The sequence below is a fragment of the Megascapheus bottae genome, chromosome 38 (genome assembly GCF_031878675.1).
Source record: "Megascapheus bottae isolate mThoBot1 chromosome 38, mThoBot2.hap1, whole genome shotgun sequence".
NCBI lineage: Eukaryota > Metazoa > Chordata > Mammalia > Rodentia > Geomyidae > Megascapheus > Megascapheus bottae.
In genome coordinates, this window is record NC_143546.1 from 4,540,296 (window position 1) to 4,564,105 (window position 23,810).

Consider the following 23,810-nt stretch of genomic DNA (forward strand, 5'->3'; position numbering starts at 1 on the left):
TGAGGCCAGGGGAGGGGAGCCAGGGGAGGGGAGGACAGGAGAGGGGAGGGGAGGGGAGGACAGGGGAGGGGAGGCCAGGGGAGGGGAGGCCAGGGGGGAGGGGGGGAGGGGGGAAGGGAAGGCAGGGGAGGGGAGGGGAAGGGAAGCAGGGGAGGGAGGGGAAGGAAGGCAGGGGAGGAGGAGAGGGAGGGAGGTCAGGGGAGGGGAGGGGAGGCCAGGGGAGGGGAGGGGAGGCCAGGGGAGGAGAGGGGAGGGAGGGAAGCCAGGGGAGAGGAGGAGAGGGGAGGGGAGGGGAAGAAGAGGCCAGAAGAGACAGAAATCCACACAAAGCACCCTAGTGTTGAAGACATCTTTATGTATCTGGAAAAGCCGGAGCACGAAAGAACCTGCGGAGAAGCATTCCCTGGAGGGGGAGGAGGGGGGAGAGGGAGGGAGGGGAGGGGAGGGAGGGGGAGGGAGGGAGGAAGAGGGAGGGGAGGGAGGGAGAAGGGAGGAAGAGGGAGGGGGAGGGAGGAAGAAGGAGGGAGGAAGAGGGGAGGGGGAGGGAGGGAGAAGAAGGGAGGGAGAGGGAGGGGGGAGGGAGGAAGAAGGAGGGAGGGAAGAGGGAGGGGGAGGGAGGGAGAAGAAGGGAGAGGAGAGGGAGGGGGAGGGAGGGAGAAGGAGGAGGGAGAGGGAGGGGGAGGGAGGAAGAAGGAGGGAGGAAGAGGGAGGGGGAGGGAGGGAGAAGAAGGAGGGAGAGGGAGGGGGAGGAAGGAGGGAGAGGGAGGGAGAAGGGAGGGAGGGGGAGGGAGAGGGAGGGAGAAGGGAGGGAGAGGGAGGGAGAGGGAGGAGAGGGAGGGAGAGGAGGGAGAAGAAGGAGGGAAAGGGAGAGGGAGGGAGGGGGAGGGAGTGAGAGGGAGAGGGGAGGGAGTGAGAGGGAGGGGGAGGGAGGGAGAGGGAGGGAGAAGAAGGGAGAGAGAGGGGAGAAGAAGGGAGGGAAAGGGAGAGGGAGGGAGGGGGGGAGGGAGGGGGAGGGGAGGGAGAGGGAGGGAGAAGAAGGGAGAGGAAGGGAGGGGGAGTAGAGGGAGGGAGGGAGAAGGAGGGAGGGAGAGGGAGGGAGAGGGAAGGAGAGGGAGGGGGAGGGAGGAAGAAGGAGGGAGGAAGAGGGAGGGGGAGGGAGGGAGAAGAAGGGAGGGAGAGGGAGGGAGAGGGAGGGGGAGGAAGGGAGGGAGAGAGGAGGGAGAGGGAGGGGGAGGAAGGGAGGGAGAGGGAGGGGGAGGGAGAGGGAGGGAGAAGGGAGGGAGAGGGAGAGGGAGGGAGAAGGGAGGGAGAGGGAGGGGGAGAGGGAAGGAGAGGGAGGGGGGAGGGGAAGGAGGGTGGCGGCCTGGGCGCTCCTGGGTTGTCCTCTGCAGGCGGCCCACCCCACCCTCCTCCCCCTCCTCCCCCCTCCCTCCCCCCTCCGCCCTGCCCTCCCCCCTCCTCCCTCCCCCTCCACCCTGCCCTCCCCCTCCTCTTCCTCCCCCTCCGCCCTCCTCTGCCCCGCCCTCTCCCCTCCTCCTCTCCCTCCGCCCTCTCCTCCCCATCCTCCTCTTCCCCCTCCTCCCCCTCCTCCTCCCCTTCCTCCCCCTCCGCCCTCCCCTCCCGTCCTCCTCCTCCCTCTCCCCCCCTCCGCCCCGCCCCGGTGTCACTGAGACCCCCGTGTGCTCAGCCCCGGTCCGAGGACCCGGATGGAGGCCCGGGGTCTGCAGCCCGAGTGGAGGAGCCGGGAACTCGCGGGGCGTGGCGACGGCGGGCGGGGCCGGGGCGTGGCGACGGCAGGGCGTGGCCAGGGGCGTGGCGAGGGCGGGGAGGGCGGGGGTGTGGCGACTGCAGGGCGTGGCCAGGGGCGTGGCGATGGCGGGGAGGGCGTGGCGGGGCGGGGCGGGGGCGTGGCGACGCACGGCGGGGCGGGGCGACGCACGGCGGGGCGGGGCGGGGGCGGGGCACGTGGGTGTGCGTGCGTGGGTGTGCGCGTGCCCGAGCGTGGCGTGCGCGTCTGTGAGCGCCCCGGCGCGCATCCAGGGTGGGACCTGAACTCGGGCCTCGCCGCGGCTCCGCCCCCTCCGGGCCGGGCTCCGGGCTCCCCCGCCGGCCGCTCCTGGGTCTCTGGGTCTCGGCGGGCAACCGGTGGTTCTGCAGCCCCGGCGGCCCCGCCCGCTCCCCGCCGACCTCAGGACCCTGCCCGGCCCCCGCCCGCCCCCGGGCGCCCTCCTGTGGTCACTGCGCCGCACAGCGGAGCCACGGCCGCGCGGCCGGCGCGGCGCCTCGGCGCCCTCTGGCGGCCACAGGCGGTGGTGGCACAGCCGGGCCTCCGCGCCGCACAGGGGGAGGCGCCGGGCGCCCTCCGGCGGTCACCGCGGGTCCCGGCCGCCCTCGCCCCGGATCCCGGTGGAGATTCCTTTCCCCAGTGGATGTAAATCATCTTCTCTCAAGGCAATCTGAGGCTGGGCAGGGTGGCGCAGGCCCGTCACCCTAACCAACCCGCAGGCTGCGATCTGAGGATCCAGGTTCAAAGCCACCCTGGGCGACACAAAGCCCAGAGATGATGGCAGCCTGGAGCTGAAGAGCTCAGGGACAGCGTCCAGGCCAGGCCGCCCAGGCCCAGTTCAAGCCCCAGGACACACGGACAACGACAGCAAAAAAGGCAATCTGGAGTGGGGCTGTGGCTCCAGGGGGAGAGGGCCGACCTCGAGCCAAAAAGCAGCACCCAGACCCTGGGTTGAAGCCCCAGCTCCAGCACACCAAGGAGGAAAAGACAGGGTTAGGCACCTTGCTTCATGCTGCGGACTGAGGATCCTGCTCCATGCTGCGGGATCGGGGTTCAAAGCCAGCTCGGGCAGAAAATCTGGGAAGACTCTTCATCTCCAATGAACCACCAAAAAGCCCGAAGCAGAGGTGTGGCTCAAAGGGTAGAGCGCTAGGGAGGAAAAAGACAGACAGGGAAAGCACCCAGGCCTGGAGCTCAAGCCCCACGATGAGCGCCAGAGAGCAAAGCACGAGTTGTGTTTGACACGGAGAACCCCCATTTTTAAAGGTCATCTCAAACCTATCAAGTTCCTAGGCCTAAGGCAGTTGTCTGCTGCTGGCTTGGGCCAGGGGCCACAGAGCTGTGCTGAGCGTGTGGCAGCAGGTGGGACAGTTCAAGTGGCAGGCCTGCGCCAGTGGTTTCCAAAGTTGTGTTTATTTGAGGAGTTTGGAGCTGGCGTTGTGTGTGAGATCCTGAGAGGCGAGCAAGAGAGAAGACATTCGTGGACCTTATGCCGGGTCCAGGACTCTGAGGCTGGGTTGGGCTTCTGGCAGGTTCAAGGTCAAAGGCAGAACCAGGTATCAGTGTCACACATCTGTCCTCCCAGCTACTGAGGAGACTGAGATGTGAGGATTACAATCCAAAGCCAGCTTATTTCCGATGAACCACCCAAAAGCCTGAAGTAGAGGGATGGTTCAAGTGGTGGAGCGCCGGCCCTGAGTGAACAAGTTTAGGGACAGTGCCCAGGCCCTGAGTTCAAGTCCAAGGTGGCTCAGGCACAAGAAAAGGTTTCAGCTAGGGGAAGAGGCCTGAACCTGCCTGGGGCCAAGGGCAGAGCCCCCGGCCACCCACACAGCCAGTCACCAGTGGGTCCCGTGTGGGCAGAGCTGTCCCCACACCTGCTGGCTGCTCCCCTCTTAGGCTCCTGGACAGTCCATGGCCCCCACAGCAGCAAGACCGTGGCTCCTCTGGGCAGGGGGGGGGCCCCCACAATCCAAGCAGGCACCTCTTGCAACCTGTGTGAGTGGGTCCCGGGGTGCCCACAGAGGCCCAGATGGACCTGGCATGTGGCGGTGGCCTGTGACTCCCTTACCAGTTGGCCTTCACTGCCCTGATGTCACTCACGAGGTTCTGGGCCAGGCAGATGCCAAAGATCTGTAAGGCAGAAGGCCAAGTGAGGGAAGCGGGCAGGGGGAGAGGCAGGGGCAGGGCGGGTGGGGCCGTAGCAGTACCTGTAGGAGTGCGACGCCCATGAAGACCCCAGCCACGAGAACCAGGTTGTCCTGTAGCCACTTCTCAAACTGGCCCACGCAGCCTTTGGTGTAGATAAAGCCCTGCTGCTCCAGCTCCTGAGGGCACAGGCACTGGGTGGGCACACACCTCCCCACCCCAGCTCCCACAGCCTCACCCCTGCCCTGCCCTCTTCAGCTTGCCAAGCTCAGGCCCTGCCACAAGGCCTGGCATGGAGTCCCAGCATGGAGGCTTCCACGGAAGAGACCTGCCCAGGCCACCCAGCCTCTGCCCTGTCACCTCTCCTCACCCTCCAGCACCCTCTAGGGATTCACGGAAAGTCACCTGACTCCCCAAGTTCTCGCAATTGTCCACAGATATTAATGGATGAGCCTGAGTTTCCAGCGTAGGCCTTGCCCTCGAGCTCCCCCACCCCCAGTACCACATCCTGGGTGCCACAGGGTGCCAGTCCTCTCTACAGACTCCCCAAGGCCTTCGATGGCCGTCTTGGGGTGCCTTATGCCCCCACCGAGTCCCTGGGGCCCAAACGCTCACGAGTTTGAGGCGAACGTCGTAGCCACATTGGGTGTTGAGGACGTCTTCCTGCAGGGAGAGAGGCCGTGGGCACGGGGTGAGGGCCACGCCAGGACTGGCCACCCGAAGGACTTCTCTCCCCCTGGCTCCCTGGGGCCCCACACCCATCTCCCAGACACAAAATGGGGGGTTGGGTTGCCAAGGATTCTGTCTCAGTAGGGTTTGTTATTGGTTTCCTTCTTATCTGTGGTCTGGGGCCAGGAGCATGGTCACTGGAGGGGGGACTGAGAGACCCCATTATGGGGTCAAAACCACCTGACCCTGCCACACACAGGGCTGTGGCTGAGGCAAGGCCAGCCCGGAGCAGGCCTGGTGGGCTGTGGGGTGCCCGGGGTCCCGTGGCCTTCTTTGGGCTTGGTGGAGAAGGCAGGCAGGCATCTGTGGAGTCTGGAGCTGGCGGGTGGAGGGGTTGGGGGGGGCAGCGATGGGGGAAAATGGGGGGGGGCTCACCGCAGGGTCCCTGACGCAGCAGGAGAAGGGCACGCCGCAGCGCTCCCGGCTGGGGTTCAAGTCAGTGCAGTTGAAATAGATGTTGAGGTTCCAGTCGTTGGGGCCTCGAGCTCCACAGCAAGACCACTGTGGGGAGGGGGGGACCCCCAGGTGAGCCTCATCCTTGCCTGGAAACAAATCCAGGCTGCAGGACAGACAGCCACTCCCCACCCCTCCCAGGGTGGACAGGGAGTGGGGTTCAGAGCCCCTGGGGTGGTAGAAGCAGTCTGCCCTCCTGGCCCCGGGCAGGAGGGCAGAAGAGAGAGAGGAGGGAAGGAGGGAAGACACTGGATTGGACCCAAGCTCTGGTGGCTCACGCCTGTCATCCCAGCTACTCAAGAGGCTGAGGTCTGAGGATCACGGTTCAAAGCCAGCCTGGGCAGGAAAATCCATAAGACTCTCATCTCTAAGGAACCAGCAAAAAAGCCAGAAGTAGAGCTGAGGTTCAAATGGCCTTGAGGGAGAAAAGCCAAGGGACAGAGCCCAGGCTCTAAAGTCAAGTCCCAGTAGCAGACCAAAAACAAACCAAGCCTCTGTGTCCTAAGCTGCGTCACCTCAAGGTCCATGAGGATGCAGAGAAACCACCCAGAGGGGCCTGGCTGGACAGGAGGGGCCTGCTGGTCTGAGTGCTGGGGGTAGTAGGGGGAGGACCTGGCCCCCAGGGACCAGTGCCCTCTCTTAGGGCGGCCAGGCTCGCCCTGCAGTGGCGCTGGGACTCACATACTCCTGAGTAAAATCAATGAGGTTCTGAAGGTCAAGGTCATCGCGGTAGGCCTTGACGTTGCTGTTGATGAAAAGGTTGAGCTGGTCTCGGATCCAGTCCTTGAAGACGAAGGCCAGAATCCCTGTTGCCAGCTCCAGGAAGAAGATGAGGCTCAAGAACACTGAGAACTGGGTTGGGGCACAGAGAGGGGCGGACACTGGAGAGCAGGGAATCTGGGGGTGCCACAGAGAAGCGCTGTTCCCCCATCTACCCCAGCCAAAGCCAGCCCACTGTCCCCAATGCCCCAGGGCCTTTTCATGAGCCCATACACACATTTGTGTGTGTGTGTGTGTGTGTGTGTGTACCACTGGTTCTGGTAGCCACTGAGAACCTAAAGGACCCTGATAAATGGAGCGGCGTGATGCTGGGAGCCCATGGCTTATGTCTGTCATCCTAGCTGAGATCTGAGGATCCTCGTTCAACACTGGCTTGGGTAGACAAATCAGAAAAAAAGAAAAACAACCACTTATCTCCAAAGAACTAGCAAAAAGCCATACATGAAGACATGGCTCAAGTGGTAAAGCACCAACCTTGAGAGAAGCTAAAAGGACAACACCCAAGTCCCGAGTTCAAGCCCCAGTACCGGTATCAATAGATAAACAAATCAATGGTATATGATCCAGTGACGCTGGTGACACACCAAGGCTACTCATACTGCCAGAACTGAGTGACAAAAGGACAGGGTCCCCAGGTGTGTGTATGGGGGGGGGGGGAGGCTTACAAACTTGAGCAGGAAAGTGTTCTCCCGGAGGGCACCGATGCAGCCGGCGAAGCCAAGCACGGACATGACACCTCCCACCACCACAAACAGCCACACGGGGTCGAGGCCGCCCAGGTCTGTCAGGGCGGAGATGTTGGAGAGGACGCCCTGTACGTGGGGAGCAAAGGCAAGCATGGGGGACAGGCCTTGGTCACCTCGCCCTCACACTGGGGGTGCGCCAGGGCCTGCATCACTACCTTACCTTCTCTGCCCAGGCCCAGAGGCCAATGGCCAGGAACAGAGCCCCCAACGCCTGTAAGGACAGCAGTGGAGATCAGAGCGCTCAAAGGGTCCAGGCGCCCTGCCCAGCGCCCAGACACCTGACAGGGCCTCTCTCCCCCCACAGGGGGCCTGGGGCCATTGCAGGCTCAGAGTGGGAATAAAAAAAGTGGAGGAGAACAAGCCAGGCCCCTCATTTCTCAACCTGGAACCCCTGTATGCCCAGCTACTCAGGAGACTCAGACCTGGGGAGCTGTGCCAGCCTTGCGCGCCCCAGGCCCTGGGTTCAAGCCCCAGCATTCGCACCCACACACATCAACGCATCGAGTGCAATGTAACAAGGTCAAGGCAGGACCTTAGCACTCACCCAGGCACAAACCCGAATCCCCCACCCCCCCAGGGGACAGGACATTGCCCGAGGCCCCACACCCGGCCTGCCACACCTGGGCCTTGCGGCCTCCCCTCCGCGGCTCCCTGCACGCCGCCCACAGCTGCAGAGCTGGGCCCTGTGGCCCATCCCCCCCCCCCCGGGCAGGGGCCACCCACCCGATCCATCCATCCATCCATCGGGCCGGGCAGCCCGGAGCAGGCTGGCCTTCCTGACCCAGGGGGCCCTGGGCGGGGGCCGAGGGGGAGGCGCCCGGGCAGGGCGGGGCACGGAGGCCCCCGGGCTGGACGTCGGGGTCCCCCCGTCCCCAGGACTGGGCCCGCTACTCTGCGGGGAGCGCTGGAGGGGCGCGGGGGGCCCCCGATCCCCTGTGTGGGTGCATCCACCCCGCCCCCAGCGCTGGGCCAGGGGTCCTCCAGCCAAGCTGTCCCCGCCCCCCGCAATCCGGGCCTCCCGGCGGCCCCGGGGGGAGGGGGTGCGGCAGGGCGAGCGGGGGGGGGTGAGGGGAGGACGGGCGAGCAGGGGGGGGGTGAGGGGAGGACGGGCGTCCGCCCGAGGGCCGCAGACCCCGCGCTCACCCAGAAGACGACGTTGAAGCCAAACAGGAAGTACTTCCCGCAGCAGCCGACCGCCGGCTCCTGGAAGGGCTGCTGCTTGGCCGGCATGGTGAAGCCCCGGAGCCCGGGCTCGAGAAGCTCCGGGGTTAGCCCGGCGGCTGCAGCTTCATGGCCACGGCCACCCTGAGCGGCCGCCCGGCCCGGCCCGGCCCGGCCCCGCCCTCCCCGCTGGGACCGCCCCCGGCGCGCCCTCCGCCACGCCCCCGGGGAGAGCCACGCCCTCGATACGCCCTCCGCCACGCCCCCGGGGAGAGCCACGCCCTCGATACGCCCTCCGCCACGCCCCCGGGGAGAGCCACGCCCTCGGCACGCCCTCTGTCACGCTCCCAGGGAAGCTCGTCCCGGGGAAAGCCACGCCCCCGGGGAAAGCCACGCCCCCGGGGAAAGCCACGCCCCCGGGGAAAGCCACGCCCCCGGGGAAAGCCACGCCCCCGGGGAAAGCCACGCCCTCGGCAGCCCTCCGCCACGCCCCCAGGGAAAGGCACGCCCCGGCGTGCCCACCGCCACGCCCCCGGGGAGAGCCACGCCTTTTCAGGCTCCGCCCCTGCCCCACTCAGGCTCTCAAGAGCCTCCCCCATAGCCACGCCCCCATTCGACTCAGACCCACTCAGGCTCTCGGAGCCCCGCCTCCAACTCGAGCCACGCCCTCTCCCCCTCTTCATCCCCGCCCCCGAGCCAGTCAGGCCTCTCAGCCTGGCCACGCCCCCTTGCCAGACTTGGCCCACAGCTCAACAGCTCTGAGCCCCGCCTCTGCGCCAGGCTCCGCCCACCGCCTGGGCCTGGCCCCGCCCCCTCCCCATCCTCTCCCCACCACGCCTGTGCTGGTGACTGCAGCCGTGCAGGACCCCAGCCCCTCAAAGGCTCCAGCAGGGGCCCTGCGGCTGGGCCCCGCCCACTGCAGCAGGTGAACGAGGCCGGACTGCCAGACAGCAGTGGAGAAGTGATACCAAAGGTAGATCAGCTCCTAATCAAGCCTTGACAGGGCTGACATTTGGAGAAGTAAGGGCCTGAGTTCAAATCCCAGTACCACAAAAAAAAAAAAAAAACAAGACACAATCAGCGCCTAGAGCTGGAGATCCATCTATCCACCTGCCCTTCAGCCTGGCCTAAGACAGGAAAGGTACAGACACTACTGGCTGCTAGCCCTGCCCGAAGAAGAATAGGAGACAGTGGTGGAGAGGCCCTGTAAGGGAATTTCTCAGTCCTCTGTACAACCTCTAGTCTCCTCCCTCTCATCCTCCAGCCCCACCCCAAGGAGCCAACCATAGAGCCAACCTGGATCTATTCAGGGGGGACCCTGATCTGATGGGAGGTGACCTGTACAGAGTTCAGCCCCCACTTCTGAACCTCCATTTTCTGATAGCAGTGGCTTTAGCCACAAGCCCCTGGGGAATGGGGTGGTACCGAGAAACTGCTGCCAACTGTGGGACTCTAGCATGAGCTTGCTTCCTGTGAGCCTTTGTTCCCAGGACTCCCCCATATAACCCCCCAGGCATCCTCCTGCCAACACTCGGTTGCCCCCAGACATAGGCCCAGCTCCTGTTAAAGGATGTTTTTATGAAGCCAGGCACAGAGATTCCTGCCTGCAATCCCAGCTTATTCAGGATTACAATGAGTGTGAGGGCAGTCCAAACAAGAAAGGCAGCAAGCCTCTACCTCAAAAACAAAATGGAAACCTGGTCAATGGCTCATACCAGTCATCTTAGCTACTCAAGAGGCTGAGATCTGAGGATCTCCCAGGAACTCTTTATCTCCAAGAAACTCTTCAGAAAAAGCTGGTCTCCCCACCACCAAACCCCCTTCCACCAGCCAGCTGCAAGCGAACGTGGGGGCATGCCATGGTCCTCACACCACAAACTTGTTCTTGGCTAGAGAGTTGCTCTTGGACGCCGTGTCAGTGTGGGCCTGGTACCCAATGATGGTTTTCATGGAGAAGCCGAGGCGCTCTTTGTACACCTGCCTGCAGAAGGCAAGACAGTGCAGGCACTCAGCAGAGATGGGGTCCTTTGTCCCAGACCTCCTTCCTAATGCTACTCTGGTTTTATATATCTTACACAAATCTAGGATCCCTGTTTTGTTTTTTCCTTATGCCACTCTTGAGGCTTGAACTCAGAGCCTGCGTGCTGTCCCTGAGCTCTGAGCTTTTTGGCTCAAGGATAGCCCTTTACCTCTTTGAGCCACAGTACCATAATTCATTGGAGAGTCGAGTCTCAAGGACTTGCCTGTTTGGTTTGGCTTTGCACTGTGATCCTCAGATCTCACCCTCCTGAGCAGTTTCGACTACAGGTGTGAGCTACCATACTTGGCTTCCAAACTAGGGCCCTTTTGTGCAATGCAGGGGTTCTGCTAGAAATTGTTTCGTGGGCAGTCTTCTACCCTTTTGTGCAAGGAAAGAGAAGGAGTGGGGGGAACCTGTAGTGTGTTCTGGAGTGTTTCTGCCTGTAGGCCAAGCCACACACACACCCCAGGACAGAGCTAGCCCCTCACCCAATGTGCAACACGCTGCTTTGGTTCTCAGAATCGCTGGTCCACACAGCGATCTTGTCTCCCTTGGGACGGATGTTCACCACGGCCCCACACACCTCTCTGTTATGTTCCTTGAAGCTGTCCCCAATCAGACACAGCAGCTGCAGCCAAACAGGGAGAGGAGGAGAGTTCTAGCCACCAAATCCCTTGAGACAACTGCCCCGCCCCGCCAGCAAGACCTCCCCAGCCAGCCACCCACCGTCTCCAGCCACAGACGGTCCAGCTCACTGTGGCGCTGCTGCTTAGCCAGGCTGACCAGCCAGCGGCCACCTCGCTTGTTCCTGCTGTCCTCCCACATGGGTTCGATGCCATCCTGCAGGGCGGAGGGCTGTGAAAAGGGAGATGAGAGCCACGTGCCCGGGGCTCCCGCCTGTCCTACTCAGAAAGCTGAGATCTGAGGGTGGCCATGCAAAGCCAGCTCAGGCAGGGAACGTCAGACTCCCATTTCCAGTGCAATACCAAAGCAAGCCAGACGTGGCGCTGTGGCTCAGGGGGCAAAGCACCCTTCGTGAGCAAAGCAGATAAAAGGAAAAAGCTACAGGGCAATGAGTTCAAGCCCCAGTAAGCCCACATATCCACTCTGTCTTTTAGGTGGTTCATGGAAGATAAAGAGTATCAAGACTTTTCTGCCCAGGCTGGCTTTGAACCACCATGATCTTCAGATCTCAGCCTTCTGAGTAGCTAGGATAATAAGTGTGAGCCACACCAGTATCCACCTTTCTTCCAGACTCTTAAGCCCAGCTCAAGCCTGATCTACTTTTGTCTGGGCTTCTGTAAAGCAGTTCCTCCAATCAGGGCCAACCTCTGCCCTGCCAGAGAGCACAGACCCAAGGAAATCAGTCCCTTCTCTTGGGTCCCTTCAGGGGAAGAGAGCACAAAAGCAGAGCTTACCTTGAACAGGGCATAGTCGCAGCCTGGAGAGAGCTTACTGGCCAGCTGGATGTGACTGTACATCCTGGAGAGAAGACACCCCCTCCTCCTGAGCCACATGGAAAGCCATGGCTTTACAGGCCCTGCTCCAGCTGCTTTCAACCTTTCCATTCCATTGTAAGCCACCCCTTTCACATCTCCAGACCTGGCTACCTGGCATTCTAGCCCTTTTTTCCAATCCTACCCAAGCCTTCCTTCGTAGCCAAAGAAGCCTTCGAGGACTGGATGCTGGCGACAGCTCAGACCTGTGACCCTGGCTACTTAGGAAGCTAAGATGTGAGGATCATGGTTCAAAGCCAGCCTGGGCAGGAAAGTCCATGAGCCTGGAATCTCCTGGAGCTATGGCTCAAGTGGTAGAGTGCTAGCATTGAGCAAAAAGAAGCCAGTACCCAGGCCCTGAGTTCAAGCCCCAGGACTGGCATAAACACACACACAACAGAAGCATTCAGGGGAGAGGCTTTGCCTCTGGGCCTCTACCCTCCACAAACGCTAGCAAAGCACCATGGCTGTGTTAACAAGCAAGCAAACACTCACACCCGCACCCACTCAGAGCCCAGGTTTCAGTCACTCACCCCCAAAAGTCCTCCACGGTATCAATCATGATAACCTGATGTAGATTGTCCTGCCAAGCCCGGCCACGATCGTTTTTGAAGAACCACAAGACCCACCTGGCAGGGGGAGGGAGAAGCAGCAGAGGGGTCCTTTGGTGACAGCCCAGGGCCCCATCTGGGCTCAAAGGGAGGCGACCCCTCCCTTGCCCCAATATACTAGATTTGAAATATCAACTCCCCCACCTGCTACCACAGGTCTGTGCTCAGTCGTGCAGTCTTTTCATACCTGTTCTGCAGTGGGTGCAAGTCTAGCTTGACTTCTGCTAGACCCTCACCCCAAGTCTTCCTCCTGGGAGTTTGGGGACACCTCTGAGCCTCTGCTCCTGCCAGTCCCGTAGTGGCCTCCTCTCTTTTAATCTCTTCTTCCTCCTTTTCTTTCTCCTCCTCTTCTTTCCTCTTCTCCTTCTCTTCCATCTCCCACATTTCTGTGCCACTCTCAGCTGTACCTGCCTAACCCACAAAAGGCATCAGGGTAGGTTGTGAGCCTTGGGCCTAAACTGTCCCCACAAAAACCCGCTCTTGTCACCCCCACTGAATGGCTCACTCTGGAAAGGGGACAGGCAGAGGGACTTACAAGGCTGGAGGTAGCCATACTGAAACCCCAGCTTCCCAGAAAACAGCAAGCGAAGGGGCCACAGCTGCTGGCTTTTAACCCACCGGCCCCTGGGACACCTGTATCCCAATGCATGCAGGGAGAGGGCCTGGTGATCAGAATCCTTCTATCAATCAACATGCAGTTACTTAAAGTAGTTGTATGAGTCCCAGTATAGGCACCAAAAATAAAAACACTTGGGAGACCTGGAGGGACAGCTGGGCTTGCTCTCAGGGAAAATCCATCCTGGCCCACAGCCAGACACACTGTCAGGTGGTGTCTGCCTTGTCCCTCACTCAGGGGGCAATGGAGACTGGCTTTGGCTGGAATGACCCTTCATATGGCTGCCTGGCTTCCCTGTTGCATGGCACCTGGATGGGGGTGGGGACAAGCGCCTGAATACTGTCCCTTAGCTTTTTTTTTTTTTTTTTTTACACCAGGCTGGTTTGACCACAGCTCTACTTCTGGGCCTGGGCATTGTTCCTGGGCTCTTCAGCTCAAGGCGACCACCCTACCCCTTGTGCCACAGTGCCACTTCCGGTTTTCCAGTGGTTAATTGAAGAGTCTCATGAACTTTATAGTGCCTGGGCTGGCTTTGAACCTCGATCCTCAGATCTCAGCCTCCTGAGAAGTTGGATTATGAGCCCTGAGCCACCACGCCTGGCTTCATTTTGGGCTTTTTGGAAATTAAAAAAAAAAAATGTGATGGACTTTCCTGCCCAAGTTGGCTTTGAACTATGATGATTGCCTTTTTCTTTTCTTTTTAACAATATACCACGCTCTCATGAGCCACTCCCCCCCCCCCACACACACACCTAACCCCCTGTGTGCACTTCTGTGACTTGAGATCCATGGAAAGAATTCCTGGAAGGGCAATTATTGGCTCCAAAAAGGAGTATACATTTATGCGTTGGATACAACATTGCCAAATTGCCTTCCAAAAAAAAAAAAATCTGTGCCAACTTGCAAAGTGCCAGACTTAGATACTGGCTATTGCTTCCTTTTACCTCATTACTGTCACTCACACATCTGCGTTTCTGACCAGAGTGCCTTTACAGGAGCTCTACCTACAAGCCAAAAGGCTCTTCCTCTTGTGCTCTTGTGTCTGTCTGGTAAAATATCTCCCAGCCTGTGATCCTGTCTCTTTCGTCATCCCTCCATCCTGATAGCCTATGAACTACTCTGCCCCTGGGCCTTACCTGTCTCTGAATCTTCCCCTCACCCATATTGGCCTTCCAAGATCTCTGTTCTAATTCAGTATTTCCCTGACTATTCTGTCTTCCACACTCTTGCTCAGGTCACTGTTACATCAGCATTTTATCCTTGTCTGAACATAGGTAGATTTTCTTAGACACCAAAACAATGTTTTTTTATTTTTATTTTTTTTTTTTGAACTCTGGGCTTGGGCATGGTTCAAGGGCCTGAGCTCTTCAGCTCAAGGCGACCACCTGACCCCTTGAGCCACAGCACCACTTCTGGTTTTCTGGTGGTTCATCGGAGATAAGAGTGTCACAGATCTGTCAGTGCTGGGGCTGGATTTGAACTGTGATCCTCAGATCTCAGCCTCCTCAGTGGCTAGGTGGCCAGCCACCTCTGCACGTCTGCTGTTGTGTCGGTCCTGTCGTTTGACCTCAGGGCCTAGGCACTGTCCCTTAGCGCCCCCCACCCCCCCACATTCTTCTGTGCAGTCTTCCATTTCTGTTGGGCATGCACACACACACACACACACACGTGCACACACACACGTGCACACACACACGCACACACCCTAAGGCTGGGTGTCCACACATTCTTCTGTGCAGTCTTCCATTTCTGTTGGGCATGCACACACACACACACACACACACGTGCACACACACACGTGCACACCTTGCTTTCCTCTCACACTGTGTCCACCTGGAGGCTGCACCTCTGCTTTCAGCGCTCCACCCCCAAGCTGGAAAAGAACCATCTGAGGTGCACAGGGCCCCATCTAACCACAGGTCCAGCTCCAGTCCCCAGGAGTCTAAGCCACAACCGCCCCGCAGGGTCCTGCTTCCCAGCTCCCCACGGAACTCCAGCCGTCCAGAGCCCGCCCCGGAGGCCCGCGGCCCCGCCCAGCTGTCATTCCACTCTCTCGACCCGTCCCCTGTCAGTCAAGGCGAGGGGGCGGGCCCAGGGCGGCTCGGCGGATTACTCCCGCCCCTGTCAGTCAAGGTGAGGGGGCGGGCCCAGAGCGGCTCGGCGGATCACCCCGCCCCCTGTCAGTCAAGGCGAGGGGGCGGGCCCAGAGCGGCTCGGCGGATCACCCCGCCCCCTGTTAGTCAAGGCGAGGAGGCGGGCCCAGAGGGCGGCTCGGCGTATCACTCCCGCCCCCTGTCAGTCAAGGCGAGGGGGCGGGCCCAGAGGGCGGCTCGGCGTATCACCCCGCCCCCTGTCAGTCAAGGCGAGGGGGCGGGCCCAGGGCGGCTCGGCGGATCACCTCCCGCTCCCTGTCAGTCAAGGCGAGGAGGCGGGCCCAGGGCGGCTCGGCGTATCACTCCCGCCCCCTGTCAGTCAAGGCGAGGGGGCGGGCCCAGAGGGCGGCTCGGCGGATCACTCCCGCCCCCTGTCAGTCAAGGCGAGGGGGCGGGCCCAGGGTGGCTCGGCGGATCACCCCGCTCCCTGTCAGTCAAGGCGAGGAGGCGGGCCCAGGGCAGCTCGGCTGATCACCTCCCGCTCCCTGTCAGTCAAGGCGAGGAGGCGGGCCCAGGGCAGCTCGGCGGATCACCCCGCCCCCTGTCAGTCAAGGCGAGGAGGCGGGCCCAGGGCGGCTCGGCGGATCACCCCGCCCCCTGTCAGTCAAGGCGAGGGGGCGGTGCGGCCGCCAGGGGGGGCGCTGAGCTCAGAGCTGCCGCAGCGCGGGACCCGGAGCCCCAGCGAGCGAGCGAGCGCGCGGGCGAGCGGGACTTCCAGCGGCATCCTCGGCGGCCACGCACCCCAGCACCCCGGGCATTGCCGCGGCCCTGCTCCGGCCCGGGGAGACCCCCGTGAGCTCCGGATCGCCGTCCGATCGCCTCCCCCCGCGATCCCCCTCCTCAGCTCACCCCTGCCCGGTCCCGCCGAGCCCCGGCGTCTGCTCCGCAGCCACCGCTCCATCCCGGGCTCGTCCCCGCATCCAGGTGAGGCGGCTGCGCGCCGGGGACCCGGAGGAGGTGGGGGTGCCGAGGGCCGAGGGCAGGGGGGCTGCGGGCGGCGCGAGGACGGGGAGCCTGCGCCGGCCCCGCGTGGGGCCCCGCGGTGTCCGCCTGGGCTTGCACGGGGCCACGCGAGCGTGCCCGCGGGCCGTGTGACCGTGGGTGTGCGCGTGTGCGTGCGTGCCAGCCGCCCCGGGCGGGGGGGGGTGCAGGTTGCGGGGTTCCACCTCACCAAGGCCCCCCCTCCTGTGCGTCCCGGCCTCTCAAGGACGCCGGGACTCACTGCGGCACTTGGGGAGGGGGCGGAGGGGATCCCGACCCGCCAGGGCGAGGCGGGGACCCCCGCGCTCCCGCGCGTGTGTTCGCCCCCCTCCTCCTCCCCAGGCCTCCCCATGGACGCGTTCATGAAGGGCCTGTCCATGGCCAAGGAGGGCGTCGTGGCCGCGGCCGAGAAAACCAAGCAGGGGGTCACCGAGGCGGCCGAGAAGACCAAGGAGGGCGTCCTCTACGTCGGTGGGCGCTCGGGGGGTGTCCCGGGGGGGTGGAGGGGGGAGAATGTGAGTCAGCAGATGGGGCGAGGTCAGCAGGGGTCACTGGGGACACGGGCAGGGCTGAGACCCGCAGGGGATGGGGGACAGGGGGTGTGGGGGGCCCCGCGGGGAGATCGGGGGGGGGGGAGATCGGGGGTCCCCCGTGTGGTGAGCGCAGCCCAGTCGTCCTCTGGGGTGGGTAAGAATCCCGTGGTGTGCATCCTGGCTACCTCAGGAGGCTGAGATGGGAGGATGGATGGGTCAGAGCCCAGCCAGAAAGTCTGGGGCACCAACCAAGCCTGCGTGTGACTCAAGGGGTGGAGCGCCAGCCCTGGGTGCAGACGCCAAGGGGACAGCACGCAGGCCCCGGGGTCACACCCCAGCACCCACACACGCCCTCACACAGGCGCTGTGACACCCACCCCTCCTCCCGCCTGTCCAGCCCATTTTGTGGATCAGGGAAGCTGAGGCCTGGGGCGGAGGGAGTTGACCACTTAGCCAAGGTCATACAAGCTGGAGGAAGGAGGGATTTGAACCCCCACTTTGGGGACTAGCAAGCCCCACGCCCCCCCTCCTATCAGTCTGACCCCTCCTGCAACTTCCCAGGCTCCTTGACCCTCTCCTGTCCAGTTCACCCTCCTTTCAGGAGCCAAGTGCCAACTGTACCCATCAAAAAAGCCAGGTGATTAAAATCTGTCACCAGAGCCATTTCCATAAGGAGCAAGCCAATGGGGAAACGAGGGTTTCTTTGCAGCTCTATGGCCATTTGAGGGTTTACTTGTGTGAAGCAGATGTGAACTTCCTAGGAGGAAGAAGAATGGAAGGGTCATTTGCCCAAGGTCATGGCAGGTTTAGGTCATGGATATTTGAAAACTACGTGGGGAAAGGATAGGCAAGCACCCTGCATGGATGGGAGGGCATAGCCGAGCAGGTACTGAAGCTGCCTTAGCCGACCGTGATACAGGGCCTTTCCATGGAATGGCAGAAGTGGGGGACCAGTTTTCACCTACAGGGTTCTGGGTAGAGGAGTGTGGAAGGGTAGAAAGGCCCTGGATAAGCAGGAAAAGGATGGAAAGCAGAAAGCAGTGTGGGAGATGAGGTCAGATTGGTGGATGGGACCTCTATAGGCCATAGCCTGACACTACTGTAACTGCCATGTCAAGAAGGTTCCCTCTGGCCTTTGGGGACAGGTGAGGGAGGCCCACACACACACACACTCCTTATCCTGCACTGCTGTCACTCATAGCTTCTCCTCACAGCCATGCCACCCTTCCCCCCCTTTTTTTTTCTTTTTGCCAGTCCCTGGGCTTGAACTCAGGGCCTGGGCACTATCCTTGGACTTTTTCTCAAGGCTCTACCACTGGAGCCACAGCACCACTTCTGGCTTTTTCTATGTATGTGGTACTAAGGAATCAAACGCAGGTCTTCGTGCATGCTAGGCATGAGATAAATACTTCTGATCCTTTCTGGTCCTAGAGCCCCTCCCTCTCCCCGTGTTTCTCCCAGCCTTGTACATTAAGGCCTCAGCTCCCGGTATCCTGGCATCTATACCCTCAATGGCCCCACCACAGTCTAGATTTTCGGTGTGGTTTCTCACCCTGCCCGGTGTTTTGGGCACACAGATTCCCGAAAGCCCTCTCTCTCTTCTTACCTACATCTCTGAGCCTCCTTCTGAGTGTCCATCTGCTTCCTGTATCCTAAGATTCAGACACCCTATCCTCACCCGATGGTTTTCTGGTGATTCATTGTAAGACAAGAGTCTCACGGACTTTCCTGCCCTCGCTAGCTTTGAACCATGATCCCCACATCCCAGCCTCTCGAGTGGCTAGGAAGACAGGTCTACACCACCAGTGCCTGGAAGTTTGAATCCAAAACCTGATTTGAATGTCAGCCTCTTATCTGACCCTTATAGAGCTTCTATGGTAGATGGGGGCTAGGGGATCCTGCCTGCCCAGATGAGGAGAGGTTCCTGTGGCCTCTGGTGTGTGTGTGTGTGTTAGTACTGAGACTTGAACTCAGGGCCTGGACACTGTTTCCATTAGCACTCTACCACTTGAGCCACAACTTCATTTCTAGATCCTTTTTTTTTGGGGGGGGGTGAGTGGAAGGTTAATTAGAGATAAACGTCTCATTGGTTGTCTTTCCCGTGGCTGGCTTTGAACTGTTATCCACAGATCTCAGCCTCCTGAATAGCTAGGGTGACAGGCCCGTGAGCCACCAGTCCCGTGTTTCCCCTAAACTTTGCAACTCTCCTTGCAACAGACCTGGGGTTCTGCCAACATCCAGTAGGAGTAGGGGTGTCAGGTCAGGGGGGAAATCTGGAGGGAAGGCCTAGAAAGTAAGGGTGGGGGCCGGAGTGTGGTTGGGTTGGGGCTGGAATTATGGGATGTGGGGAAAAGGAAGATCAATGGAGACAGGAAACCCATAGTCCACCTGGGCCCCTCACTCTCCCTGTAGCCTCCAGGGTGTGTGTGGGGGGGGGGGGTTTGCTGCTGCTTGGATCTGTTTTCTCAGCTTAGGCACCTTCTTTCCTCCCACAGGAAGCAAGACTCGAGAAGGCGTGGTACAAGGTGTGGCCTCAGGTACCTGACCCAGTGCCTTATGGGAGCTAGAGTTCCTAAGGCTCTGGGGTGAGGGGAGGGGCTCCTTGGGGAGGGCAAATCCTGGGACAGGAGGTGGGGGCATCTGTACCCCCCCCATCCCTACTTCACACCTCTCGGTGACTCCAGTGGCAGAGAAAACCAAAGAGCAGGCATCACACCTCGGAGGAGCTGTTTTCTCTGGAGCCGGCAACATTGCAGCAGCCACTGGGCTTGTCAAAAAGGAAGAGTTCCCCACCGACTTGAAGGTGAGAGATGCAAGCCAGACACGCAGCCATTCTCCATCCCCTCCACCCGCAGCCAGCCCGGAGCTTAGATGGTGTTTTGCAAGGATGCAACCGATGCAAGAATGGGACCTCCTCCCCCCACCCCAATATCTGGGAGTTCATTTATTTCATTCAACTCTTCTGCAACGAGGAGTTGTTGCAGAGGGTCCTGCAGTGATTGGCATTTTCCTTTCATTCAAAGAAGATAGTTTAGGGCTGGGAGTTTGGCCTAGTGGTAGAGTGCTTGCCTAGCATGCACAGAGACCGGGGTTCGATTCCTCGGTACCACGTATACATAGAAAAAGCCAGAAAATGGTGCTGAGGCTCAAGTGGTAGAGCTCTAGCCTTGAGAAAGTCCAAGGACAGTGCTCAGGCCCTGAGCTCAAGCCCAGGACTGGCAAAAAAAAAAAAAGAGGAAGTAGAGCTGTGGCCCAAATGGTGTGAAAAAGCTAAGCGACAGCACCCAAGACCTGAGTTCAAGACCGAGTACTAGCACACACACACACACACACACACACACACACACACACACACACACAATTAAAAAGTAAAAACTGGTAGAGAAAGCATGAACTCCTGAGCTCCATAAAACTGGGTTCAAATCTTAATTCCCCTTATTTCATAGCGGTGTCACCATGGTGGGTTCCAGGACATTTCTGAACCTAACTACCTCCCTACCACATGAAAGATAAACATGGTAGGACTTATTCGGAGTGGTGGCTCACAGCTGTAATCCTAGCTACTCAGGAGGCTGAGATCTGAGGACTGCAGTTCAAAGCCAGCCCAGGCTGAGAAGCCCATGAGACTCTGATCTCCAATTAATTAAAGATAGCTGGAAGTGGGGCTGTGACTCAAGTGGTAGCACATTATCTTTGGGCACAGAAGCTCAAGGAAAGGGCCAGGAGTGTGGTCTCGTGGTAGAATGTTTGCCTTGCATGCACGAAGCCCTAGATTCCACTCCTCGGTACCACGTACACAGAAAACACCCGAGGTGGCGCTGTGCTCAAGTGGTAGAAGGCTAGTCTTGAGAAAGCTCAAAGACAGCCCCCAGGCCCTCAGTTCAAACCCCAGAACTGGCATCAGAAAGAAAATACTTAGCTTTCAGGTAGGCTTTGGTTTAAGGTAAGCCTCAACATTTTTTTCCCTTGCATTTATAACAAAGAAATGATGTTAACACTGCAGTTCCAGGTGTGTGTGTGTGTGTGTGTGTGTGTGTGTGTGTGTGTGATTGCCCAGTGAGAGATTGTAGCCCAGGACCTGGCAAGCCGTGAGTCTGCCCTGAGGAAACCACATGATCACAGATGTGGCATATCAGTGTGCCCTGGGGTCCTAACCACATTTCATGTGTGGACATTGTGCTGGTGTCTGTCCTTAGGTGATTCAGGGGGATAGAAGAAAAGCATGCATTCTGGGTATTTATCTACGTGCCTGCAGAGACCCCATGAGCCCGGAGATAAGAGTCTTCCAGAGAGCCAGAGGGATACAGAGAGCTTGTATCCCTCCTAATTGTACCTTTACATTCTTTTTTTTTTTAGTAGTTTTTATATTTATTTATTTATTTATTTATTTATTTATTGCCAGTTCTGGGCCGTGAACTCAGGGCCTGAGCACTGTCCTTGAGCTTTCTCAAGGCTAGAGCTCTACCACTTGAGCCACAGCACCACTTCCGGCTTTTTTCTATGTATGTGGTACCAAGGAATCGAACTTGGGTCCTTGTGCATGCTAGGCAAGCACTCTACCACTAGGCTAAACTCCCGGTCCCTGTACCTTTACATTCTTTGCAAACAAATGGGCTCACTGAATCTGAGATATTTTTTTACTTGCATTTATTATTTTGTGTGTGGGGGGGAATGGGTTCCTGGGCATGGAACCCCGGACATGCTAGCCAGGTACTCGACCCTGCCACACCCCAACCTCCACACTGTTTCCTTCCTGGGTTTTTGGTCATAGTTGTGTGATTTGGGGTAAACAAACTTTCCTCTACTTCCTGGGTCATCTCTCCAACAGAGAATAAGCCAGGAAGATCTTTGTGCCCACATGGGGCCAGCTACACAGGTGCTGCAAGCAGATGAAGTTACCTGGATGGGGGCAGAGGTGGCTAGAGGAATGCCAGCCTCTGTGCCAACCCCTAGGGTGTCAGGCCTGTGCCATCCTACATGTCTTAATACAACCATGCATGTGTGTGTACATGCATGTGTACATACATGTTGTCACCCGCAGATAACCAGCCATGTGTCTGGTCATTCCTACCCCCATGCCTCCTCCTGGTCTGTGCCCATCTGGGCAGCAGATGCAGTGGGGGGAGGGGAGTCTTAGCTCACACATTCAAGCAACACCATGAGCTGTTGCTTCCAGCTTATCTTAAAATAGCAACGGTGAAGAAACCAGGCCAGGCTGGGCCTTGGGGGAGGGATGGGTGGAAGGGGGGGGGGAGAGACATGGCTCAGAGTCCCTGTCCAGTTCTGTGCTGAGCTGCATGCAACTTTCTCCAGCCCTGCCAGGGTTCTCCCAGGGGTCTTAAAGATCCTGGCAGAGCCAGACATGAAAGAGCCAGGGGGAGCTGTGGCATTGGGTGCAGGGGTTTCCTCTTCCCATCCCCCCTGCCCCTGTTCCATCTCCCAACTTCAAGGGACCTTCACCCTACTTCTAAGATGTTTCCAAGGAGCCAGACGTTAGCAGAGCCCGGGGATTGTTGGGGTGTCTGAGCTGTTGCCCTCACAGCCTTGCCTTTCTCTTCTCCCACCTCCCCCTCACACACAGCCTGAGGAAGTGGGCCAGGAAGCTGGCAAGGAACCATTGATTGAACCCATGATGGAAGCCGAAGGGGAAAGCTATGAGGAATCCCCCCAGGTGAGGCCAGCAGAGCTGGGGTTGGGGGGTGGGGGGGGGCTTCCCGGACCTGCCTCTCCGGGAAGCCTGGCCTGGCTGGGGTGGGGGCAGGGAAGGGGGCACTGGAGGGGGGGCGGATCTGGGGGGGCCACTTGGTCTCCAGCCTCACCCCACCCCTGCTCTGCCCCTCCCTCTGCTGCAGGAGGAATATCAGGAGTATGAGCCAGAGGCGTAAAGGCCCGGGGGGGCCCCACCAGCAGCACAATCCTTCCTGCCCCTGCGCCCCTCCTCGGAGCCCGTGTCCACCCGTCTGCGCCCCTGGCCCGCGTCCATCCCCCCACCCCACCCCGGGGCGTGGACGGGATGGGGAGGGGGTCCGAGGCCATCCCCGGGGAGGGGCGCCCCACCCCTGTCGCCCCCCTCCCCTCCCCACCATCGCGTCTGGCGTCTGCGCGGATGTAGCATGTTCGACGGAGAGAAGCCCCCGCCCCCCCGGCCCCCCAGATCCACAGCGCCCCGGCCTCCACTCTCACCCCATCCACGCGCGCCACCCCCACCCCACACCCGGGAACTCGTTTTTTAAACCCAAATGAGGAGCCGATCTGTGCCATGCCCCCTCCACCCCCCCGGGCCGAGCCCCCGGGCGTCGTGCGTCCTGTCGTTTGTGATTGTCGCATGGAGTCCCCACCCCTCGTGTGATGAGCGCGGCCACAAATAAAGCCAATCCGTCCGTAGCCAGCGCCGCCGCCTGGGCAGGGCGGCCTCACATGGACTGGGGGGGCGGGGAGGGGCTTCCACGGGTCACCACCACCCCATCCTCGCGGCCACCTCGGTCCCCTGGGACTGGGGTTTCTCCGCGGCCGCCTCGCTGCGTCCTCCCCGGACTGGGGCGCGCGGGTGCCTGGGGGAGCTGGGGTGCGTGGAGAGTCTGGGGTGCCTGGGGGAGCTGGGGTGCGTGGAGAGTCTGGGGTGACTGGGGGAGCTGGGGTGCGTGGAGAGTCTGGGGTGACTGGGGGAGCTGGGGTGCGTGGAGAGTCTGGGGTGACTGGGGGAGCTGGGGTGCGTGGAGAGTCTGGGGTGACTGGGGGAGCTGGGGTGTGTGGAGAGTCTGGGGTGACTTGGGGAGCTGTGGGGTGGGGTGGGGCACCCTGCTGGGGAGTATGGAGAATCTGGGGTGCCTTGGGGAGCTGGAGTGCGGGGTGGGGCGCCCTGCTGGGGTGTATGGAGAGTCTCGGGGTGACTGGGGGAATTGGGGTGTGTGGAGAGTCTGGGGGTGACTGGGGGAGCTGGGCTGCGGGGTGGGGCGCCCTGCTGGGCTGTGTGGAGAGTCTGGGGTGCGCGCGGTCCCCGGGGGTGCGCCCCGTGGCGCAGACAGCCCCCCCACCTGGCCCCTCCACACCGCGCGCACGCACTCAACCCTGCACACCCCTGCCCAACGCGGGACAGAAATCCGGGAAGGCATCCAGAAGGCTGGTGCAGATCCAGATGGGCACTAGAGGGCCCCCCGACATCGCTGGAGAGGAGAAGAACCGGGCGGGCGCGGCGGGGAGCCCGGGGTGGGGCGCGGGGCGGAGGCTGCGGGCTCCGGGCCCCGGTGGCGCGGGAGCCGGGCTCCCCCTTGCCGCAGAGCTCCCCCTCCGCACCCCGCCTGCGCAGAACCCCGCCCATCTTCTCCCCAGATCTGTGCTCAGAGCCGGGCGGAAGCGCAGGGCCCCCCCTCCGGGAGCCAAGCCGGGAGCCCCTCGCCTCCTTCTCCCTGTCCTGCGTGGAAACACGCACAGATTCCCTCCATCTTCCTGCTTGTAAATTCACAGCCCTTGGGCTGCATTTCAATATACTGAATTTGCACTCCAGGGCCAGGCACTGTCCTTTCCTTTTGTTTTCTTCCCCCCTCCCCACTCCAGGCTGGAGTTCAGCTCTACTTACAGCTTTTTTTGGGGGTTGGTA

At 60.6% G+C, this 23,810-nt stretch overlaps 3 protein-coding genes across 4 annotated transcripts; 1 reads left to right on the forward strand and 2 right to left on the reverse strand.

Moving 5' to 3' along the window:
• Window positions 1-3,186: 3,186 nt before the first annotated feature.
• On the reverse strand, window positions 3,187-7,872 carry Tspan17 (tetraspanin 17). The gene is made up of 8 exons (XM_090325554.1): window positions 7,786-7,872; window positions 6,803-6,853; window positions 6,562-6,708; window positions 5,798-5,968; window positions 5,039-5,164; window positions 4,550-4,597; window positions 3,997-4,113; window positions 3,187-3,919 (listed from the first exon to the last, which is right to left on the reverse strand). The coding sequence occupies exons 1-8, from the start codon at window positions 7,870-7,872 to the stop codon at window positions 3,854-3,856; spliced, it is 813 nt and encodes a 270-aa protein (XP_090181680.1). The 3' UTR covers window positions 3,187-3,853.
• Window positions 7,873-9,669: 1,797 nt separating this feature from the next.
• On the reverse strand, window positions 9,670-12,337 carry Eif4e1b (eukaryotic translation initiation factor 4E family member 1B). Its single transcript, XM_090325396.1, has 6 exons — window positions 12,118-12,337; window positions 11,853-11,948; window positions 11,242-11,305; window positions 10,550-10,663; window positions 10,312-10,451; window positions 9,670-9,784 (listed from the first exon to the last, which is right to left on the reverse strand). The coding sequence occupies exons 1-6, from the start codon at window positions 12,312-12,314 to the stop codon at window positions 9,670-9,672; spliced, it is 726 nt and encodes a 241-aa protein (XP_090181522.1). The 5' UTR covers window positions 12,315-12,337.
• Window positions 12,338-15,350: 3,013 nt separating this feature from the next.
• Window positions 15,351-22,383, forward strand: Sncb (synuclein beta). Of its 2 annotated transcripts, none has more exons than XM_090325448.1 (6): window positions 15,351-15,623; window positions 16,023-16,151; window positions 18,709-18,738; window positions 18,898-19,016; window positions 21,795-21,884; window positions 22,066-22,383. In XM_090325448.1, the coding sequence occupies exons 2-6, from the start codon at window positions 16,031-16,033 to the stop codon at window positions 22,096-22,098; spliced, it is 393 nt and encodes a 130-aa protein (XP_090181574.1). In that variant the 5' UTR covers window positions 15,351-15,623; window positions 16,023-16,030; the 3' UTR covers window positions 22,099-22,383. The 2 variants fall into 2 exon arrangements, with proteins under 2 accessions (XP_090181574.1, XP_090181572.1); XM_090325446.1 differs by having other exon boundaries at window positions 15,353-15,623; window positions 18,709-18,750.
• Window positions 22,384-23,810: the final 1,427 nt, after the last annotated feature.